At 38.3% G+C, this 8,822-nt stretch overlaps 1 protein-coding gene across 1 annotated transcript; it reads right to left on the bottom strand.

Annotated features, from left to right (window-relative positions):
* Nucleotides 1-705: 705 nt before the first annotated feature.
* Nucleotides 706-7,821, bottom strand: LOC103799294 (baculoviral IAP repeat-containing protein 6-like; the record flags this gene model as incomplete). Its single annotated transcript, XM_009071602.1, has 6 exons — nt 706-2,117; nt 2,845-2,903; nt 4,763-4,923; nt 5,017-5,239; nt 6,372-6,454; nt 7,710-7,821. Coding segments are annotated over 6 exons (2,050 nt in total), but the record flags the coding sequence as incomplete, so codon positions are not given.
* Nucleotides 7,822-8,822: the final 1,001 nt, after the last annotated feature.

Raw genomic sequence — 8,822 nt, 5'->3', positions numbered from 1 at the left:
AATGAAACACTGGTGCAAGGAGGAACTCAGCAGGATGACAGACAGAGCTGTTTCCACTGCTCCCATGTGACACAAGGAAGCAGGGAGTTGTGTGGGGGCTTAGGAACCTCTATGAAGTAGCTGTTGCCTGGACTTGAGTTACACTCCCCTCCTACCTGCCCCTTTCCCCAAAATGTCTTGAGTTCATGTTGAAAAAAAGATTTAACAATCCTGCATGGATAGTTAAGTCAGGCTCTCACACTCAGGAAAGTACAATCCCAACAGCAAAAGGCTGAAGCAGAATCAGCAGTGTGCTACCTGAACAAAGATACAATTTATCACTGGAATAAAGGACAGAAGCATTGTCTTCTCCACCCTCTTGAATATCATCGATTACAGAGAGAAGACATTTTTCATAAAAGTGGATCTCTAGCACAGAAATAATTAAATACAAGAATTAGCTTTTATCTGTTTTGGACTTAAGAAAATCTGTGCCTCTATGAGAACAAATTTGGGAGTAAACTGGACACACACAAGAATTACTCCCATTTCAGAGATGAAAATATACATTTAAGGTCAGGAATTAATTTGAGCCCACACTTCCTAGACCAGAATTAAACTGTATGCAAATTCAATGGAATTTGCCTATTACTGTTTTGAAACTTAAAGAGTCTAAATTCTGTAATATAATCCAAATACAGTAACATCACTAATTAAAAAAACATTTTAAAGAGAAGTCTTACCTTTGGTGCATGCACACAATCTGTCTGTGCCCGAACAGTATATCACAGAGACAAACATGTCTGGTTCCTCAGTGCCCTCTTTTTTAGGTGGCTCCACTTTGGCCAGAATTTCAAAGTTCGAAAGATCTAATATTTTTACATATCCTCCCTGAGTAGTTATTACCAGGTGCCCAAGAGTAGAGATCTCAGATCTTCTCTCTCTCCCACTGCCATTTTTAGAAGTTAATTGTATTTCCTCTACAGGCTCCTCGCAGTCATCCTCTCTGTTATCCAATATATCCGGTGGGAGCAAAATCATTGAGGTAATTGTGTCTTGGGGGTCTTTGATATGCTGGATTTTTACTGGTTCCTCCTCTAGAGTAACTATTCTAGTGGCATAATTCATCTTATAAAGCACTAGGTATCCACCACTGACACTTCGCTGTTCAGGTTGAATTATTAAAGGAGTTGGTACATCTGCTGGTGACTCATGCTGGATTACATCAATACTCGTGCCATTCACTACAGCAAGATTTGATTCTAGTTCCCCTTTCCTTCTGTTACATAGTGCCGAGTTTAATTTATTTAAATTATTCAAGGCCTCTACTTGATTTATTGCACTCAGAGATTCGACAGGACAAGTCCGCAGTCCTACTAACAGATGAACTCCATCTGCACAAGGTGTGATTGAATCTACACACAGGTTCTCCTCTTCTGCAAACTTGGGCAGGCGCAGGCACTGAACCAAAGTCCCAGGCTTGGGAACCATAGAGCTCCACTTGTCTGAGTCTGGAGAAGTTAGGTTGGCTGCAGCATCTGCAAACTGCTGAATGTAAGTCACAGGGGGATCCTGTAACAGCAACTGCTCCTGACTGTCCAGCTCCATTTCAATGATCTGCGGAACCGTGAAACCATCATCATGGATACTTTTACTCATAATATTGTTCATCTGCGAAAAGAGTTTTCCTGCTTTTTCATCAGACTCCTTAATGCTGTATAGCAGCAATACAGGTAAAGTCCTCCTTACCAGAGGGGAATTCAGTTCTGAGTTAGTGCAGGATTCATTGTCAGTTGATCCCTGTTCTGAGACACTCTCACCTCGAGTCCTACTTAAGCCATCCAGTGATCGCTGAGAGTTACTGCTAACAGGAGAGGTAGCAGGTGATTTGTATGTTAATAGACCTCCAGCTAATAAACAAGGAAAGGGAATGTTGTGTTGTTCTAGATGTTTTTCCTTCATCTTTTCACTCTTACAGTTGGCCAAACAGGGATTTGCCCCAAGTTCTTCCAGATCCTTAACTGTATCTTCCAGAACATTTGCAACAATTTCCCACTGAAGCTTTTCAGGTTGCTGAAGAACACTGAGAGCTGTTATATCAAGGCTGACTTCCATAGTTTCTTTTTGTGACGTATGCCCTTTAAAACAAAAATGTTTAACATAATACATATGTTCAAAAGAAAAAAAAAGTAATCATATTGCATATATTACTGTTTGTTGAAAAAAAACCAATATTTTTTACATCTCAAGTCTATTTCCCTGTGTGCATGACCATATGCACATGGACTTTTTTCCCCATTTGCTGATCCTTACTCAAAGACATAAATTGGATTATTGAAAATAAACATTTAATGCTCTCTCCCATCAAAATTTCTGGTTCAACCTCTAGGAAAATAACACAAGAACACCATGCATAGCACTGTTCTGCTTCCATATGAAATCTTTATTCAGGAGTATATTTATTCAGAGTGCATACCCACAGGGAAACAATCAAGGTACAGGAACTTTTTCTGGCAATCCCCTGAATTTAAAGCGTTTTGTACAGCTGTAATTTGTTCCTGTTCTAAGTAAGTTCTTTTATCTTGGTGTGTGTGTGCTTTATTGACAGCAAGATAAGCAAAGCTTGTTGTCAAATAAGACATTTATTAACCAGCAAAGGAAGGTTTTTCTTTTCTCCTGTAAGTCTTCTCTCCACCACCCAAACGGTGACTTAAATACTGGCATAGTTTTCAAGGTAAATCCTTTTCCTTTTTCCTAATACAGTGCATATAATAACATTGGTTTTGACAGGCCTTTTTTAAAAGCTCGAGAAGGACTATCTCCCCTTTGACCTCTAAACTATGACACGAATCAGACATAACCCACCTGTCACAGACTCTGATCTGGAATGCTCTTCGCTATCTGAATCCTCCAGCAGGTCATCACTGAAAAAAAATAATGCATGCATGACACCATGCACACTGTAACTGCATTCCTGTTTTTAAATACATTATTGAAAACATTTGTAAAAAAAAGCAATGTGTATTATAACTGGCTAGTCCTTTCAGTCAGCACTGTACATCCATTGACGAGTTCTTTACAGACACTAACAACAGACAGACTTCTTCCTCCACCATCAACCCAGGACATCAACTTCCTGTTTGCCTCATTCTACTACTGCATTTCCTGCAATTCAGACATAAATGGAATTACAATGAAAGCCAGTTCTCAGGAATCTTTCCAAGAAAAATAAAATGAACCAAACAGGACACCTATAAACTGATGAAACCTTCTTCAAAGTTCCTCAAAATTGTCTTTGGACAGTGAGCTGACAGACTGGTCCTCAGTTCTACCAGGGTGATTTTGTGGCTATTGCAGAAACAAAGCATGAACAGCGTGTTGCTTCAAAAAATACTACCAGATTAATCATTTTTTCATAAAAGCAGATTCTGTTCAAGACACCTCTCAGAGAGAAATAGGCTCTGTAGTAGTAAGAATACATGAATAATTTATGCATCTGACTTTTCCAGTATCAGAAACAATTTCCTATTACAGGCTCCTTACACACAGGAAGAACAGTAATGCCTTTGCAGCTTCAGCTTTAACTACTCACAGTACCAAGTCAGATCCTCAGTTTTCAACAAACTGGATGCTTCCTTCTCACACCCAAGAAACAGATCTTTTTTGGTTCAAACCTGATCAACCTTCACAACACAACAGAGACAATCCAATACTTTGACTCCCATCCAGCTTCCACTTGAGTGGGAAAGTGATAGTAAATTTCATGTAGCTTAAGTGAAGCGAAAGATGCACAGTTCTGAGCAGTATGATTGCACTGATTACACGATCCTTTATCCAGCTCTTAAATTGCTTTACTTCTCTAACTCTCAAGGACTTCACAGCCCTAAAGCTACAGCAATAGTCTAGGCAGCTGTTAGGCCTCATATGCTGATGTTGCCCATGCTTCTACACACCCTCTTCAGAAGAGCAAACTTCATATTTGCTCTGCAGTACTGTAGATACCACATCAAGCTTAAAACCAAAGGGTTACTTTCCTGTGCCTGCTGCAGTACTGCAACCTTCCATAATGCTGAAGGTTACGAAGAAACATTCAGAAAACTAGCAAGACTTCCCAAACACCTTTTGTCCTGAATTTTCCAACAATTATTCACTCTTTTATTTGAATTCTGGCAATATGAGATAGGAGCTCCCAGTAAGAGACTGGAAGAAGCATAAATGAAAGAATACTGCTTTTTCTCACATAACACTTTCTAAGCACTGGCATACCCTCTGGTTTATCTACAAGCTTGCAATAGGACTCTCTAACTGTTTAAAGTCTGTGTGCATGTATTAAAGGTACAAAATCCTAGCACATTCACATAGCATATTTTCAGAATGACATAACCAGAAATTACAGAGAAAAGCATGTTCCAGAAGTTCATGAGTAGCCTTTACTTCCAAAACCTTAACGGGATAATCCATAACTGAAATGAAAAGCTGATCTGAAACTTATATTCCTTTCTTTTTTTCTCTGCCTCTGAAACATCAGCACAGGGCAGCAATGAGATCTGCAATCTCTCTGCTAGTAGAGTATAAAAACTGGAACAGCAGGAAACTGGCTTTAAAAATAGAAAATTAGATTGTTTTTCAAGTGTTGAATTACGTACAGATTCCTAGTGACTAAAAATATTATTTCCATGAAAAAAAATACCCATCTTATATTACACAAAGCATGACTTGACTAAATGGCATTTACCACTTACATAGCAGCATTTCAAATTTCTACTTTTGTAGGCTGGCATACCTGTCTCCTTCTAATTTTGGTATATCTGAGCAGCTAGATGAATCTTCTAACCATGCTAGTGTTGGTCTCCTTGAGTCAACCCCTGAGCTCTGTTCTCCTGATAACATAAGTTGCTGCACAATAGCTGGATCATATGCATTGATTTCAAATTTTAAGTGGACCTGAAAAACAACAACAAAAAGAGGTCTTTGATTTGAATCGCGATACACTGAATTAGTAAACATTTAATAAAACTGATGGTTTATACTGCATACCTTCATAAGTTTGGAAACATCCCATATGCAGATCTTTCCACGTTTTGTTGCAGCAGCTAGAAAGTGAGGGCAACTTCCAGATCCAAAGCAGGCTATTCTGTCAGTGCCATCAGTGCAGGGAAATTGTGCTGGACTTGTCGCCAGTGTGACTGAAAGAGGCACATTCTGAGTGTGCTCACCCTTGACAAATGGGCAGTTTGGGGAATGTCTCTCGTGTTCAGACCTTTTCATATTAAAAACAAACACAGCAAACATTGATTTCTTACTGTGAAAAATACACACATCATATACAAACTCAGCCCTAGAAGTCAAACTGAACTGTTTGAACTGTATTGCAGTCAACCATACAAGAGAGTTCTGAAGCTACTAACACAGCTTTCCCTGCTGATTCTGACCAGCAAACTGTATCAAAGCCTTTGATCCCTCAATGGACATTCATATTCAAATAGATGAATCTACACAGTGCTCTCAATGTAATTAGTCCTTTAAAAAGTAATTGTTCTATAGGCAGTAGCCCATCATGTCCTCATGAAGAAAAGCACAAATTAAATTCCACAGAATGAACATTAGAATTCCAATGTTATGAGAGACCATTGTAAGCAATTTTAGAAGCAATGTCCTGTCTGTAGTTCTACATCCACAGTCACAAAAATCAAAACTGAAAACAGTCCCAAACAACACAGTGACCAAGAAGCATGAAAAAACTCCCTTTTCAGTATACAGTTCAGGCAGAGACATGACAAGAGCAAGTACACAACTGCAAAATGTTTGGAAACTCACAAGGGAAAGGGGTAGACAAAGACTGTGAAGATAACACTACAAAGGAAAAGCTTCCAGCAAGTCAAGAACTGATGTGTTCAAGTAACAATTATAAATTACCAAATAATCAAGACACAGGTTATGTTAACAACTCTTTAATCAATACAAGGCCCTGCATTTCTGTCACTATGCACAATCCTGGCTGATTCAGTAAACTAGTAATGGATGTTCCAACTTCATAGTTTATGAACTTGAAAAAAAGATGTGCTCTAGTCACAATCATACACAAGATGGAGTTTAGAACCCTGCAAACAATTATTGGCTGACAACTTTGTCATAGAGCAATTTCAACTGAAACAGCAAAGTAGAATTAAGAAATAAAACCAACCACAATTTCTTGAGTTCAGTATTATACAGAAATCTGATATAATACACCAAATCATTTTGTGATTTTTTTCCATGGAATCATTTTGGAAATCCATTCTTGTCAATGACATGCCCTAAACTCACCAGAAATCCCACGAATCTTTGTCCTTCAAAGACCTCTAAGCTCTTCAGCACAAAATTAAGTCTACTTCAAACATCATTAAACTTACCAAGGTTCATCTGTCGGCTCCCAGCACACCAAGCACACACTACAGGTAAAGCACATGGCTCGGTCATCTCCTGATGAAGCAGGCTATGAAAATAAGAACATCTGATGTTTATACAGCTCTGTACTATGAAACTAGGCAGTAACATAGTGACATAGCAAAGCACCACATGAAACACATAAAAGGTCACAAATTTTATACTATAAAGTGGCAGTATTTCACAGTAAATAAAAAAAGGATACACCACATTACCACAGAAGAGATTCAGAACCAATGTCTGTGCAACTGATTGGATAAAAACCATACAGACACAGAGCAGAACTCAGACTTTTGCTTCTTTGGAAAAAAAATCAGAGTTCAAAAAAATTAGAACTGCAGCACAATAAGTGTACATCTCCATGCTTGGATCAGCACAGGTTAAAAAACATTCCTGTCAGTCTCCTGGGACATAAAGCATTCTCTACCACTCCTCTGCAAAGAGCTAAGGAAAAACAATGCAAATCTCCATTCTCTTAAAATTTAGCATTTTCACAACCTCATTTCAAGACATGCTTGGGAATATGCAGATGCAATTCCAGCCTACAACTTCGCTGCATTTCTCCTCCTGTGTAAGTTTTAGAAATCCCCCAAACACTTTATCCACTTGCACCTATCAGGCTTTGCAGGTAATATAATGAAGCAGACAATACTGCTGTCAAATGATAGGCACTGCCTAGCCATCATTATCTAAAATCCACACCATATGTTTGGTTTGTTTTGTTGGGTTTTTTTACAGTGGAAATAATTTCAAAGAATGAAAAATGGAAAGAAGCAAAAGTAGTGAAATAAAATGTTGAGGTTGTTCACTAAGCCTAATAATTTAATGTGACCTAGGACATCTGTTTTTGTTACAATACAGTTTAAGTCTTAATAGGAAAGTACAGTTAGAGAACTCCAATGTCAAGCTTTTTTTGCTTTACTTATAATATAAAAAGTAATGATATTTACTCAACAATCTAACAAGGAGAAAGAGAGATTCTATATAACAGTCAACTTCATCTCTTTTACTGTGGCTTAACTCTGATCAAGTTGATATTTATAACTGTTTTATATGGTGAAGTTCAGAACAGTAGTTTCTAAGATCTGTACAAACAGAAGAAGCAACCTCAAGGCACTGAAAAAAGAAGAGCTGAATGAAAAGCTTTTATAGTTTATGAATAATTAAACTAATCCACTAAGAAAAAACAAAACAAAACAAACCCAACAACAAACCAAACCAAAAAACAAAACCCCACCATTTTTCCCCTCATCCCCCAGACCCTTACCTCGAGAACAAATACTAAGAACAACTAAAACTTCTACCTGGTGATAGAACCCAGCTTGAGCCATAGGATCTGGCTGTGCCCACCGATAACCCACATGAGGCCATGAAGTGAATGTCTCTCGTCTGTTAGCTTCACTGTACATCAAAGACCTAGAAAGGTGAGAAATTCTACATTACCAAAAACCGCCACTTAAAATTAAAAAAACTAAACTGTTTATGAGATACTTTCAGTGCTTTAGTAAGCATCAGAAATACCACAGACTACCTATGACTTATACTTAAAATGGTGACTATGACAGAAAAGTTATACACCTCCCTCACTTGGGTGTCTAAAGGACATCCACAGCAAAAGACCAAAAGCAATACAACAACCTACAGACCTGAAAAGCAAGATTAATAAAATAAGCTTCCAGGCAGCATGTTTGGTTAAACTGCAGAAAAGCATCCGACACCCAAAGCTATTCTGCATCTGGGGCAGACGGAGTATCTAGACAACAGAACTGCTAGAGAAGTCAATGCATGTCCTTCTTCTGCAGCACTACATAAGAAACGAGTATCAGTTTTTCCCTGACAGAATTTTGTTCTCCAGTATCATCTCAAGAACGAAAGGTGCCTCACTTCTTGTTTCTGCCCCTCACTTTCAGGAGATTTTTGCTGTCTTATATGAGAATGGATATATTAAACATTTTTGGCAAAGGAAGCCATCTATTCTAGCAATGCCCATATAAGGGCTGTCTTAACTTGGTATTAGACCACCTGAAGAGAGAGATTTTGGAGAGATCTAATCAAAATACAATACGGCAAGGTACAGGTAGACCTGGAGGCCTGGGGAGGGGAAGGAAGAGATGAAATCAATTTCGTTAAATTATTTGAGCTGCAAGAAACGATAATACACTTGCAAAATAATGTATGTATAGAAACCTTCAGGAAGGCATTAATTCATAGACTTACAAGATTTATCAGTATTCTAACTAGCCTCAGCTTACAAAGGTTAAAATAATGGGTTACTTACTAGGGCACACATAATCACTTGAAGCAGAAAGTGATGAAGCAACAATCTGAGGTAAAATGTTCTCTGACCCCAAATACACAGCAGGCGACTAGAGAGTTCAGAAGTAGCATACATATCATAGAATCACAGAATCAACCAG

This window comes from Acanthisitta chloris, unplaced genomic scaffold (genome assembly GCF_000695815.1).
Source record: "Acanthisitta chloris isolate BGI_N310 unplaced genomic scaffold, ASM69581v1 scaffold45903, whole genome shotgun sequence".
Taxonomy (NCBI): Eukaryota; Metazoa; Chordata; class Aves; order Passeriformes; family Acanthisittidae; genus Acanthisitta; species Acanthisitta chloris.
Note: the sequence above shows the minus strand (reverse complement) of the source record. Positions and strands in the feature narration are given on the sequence as shown.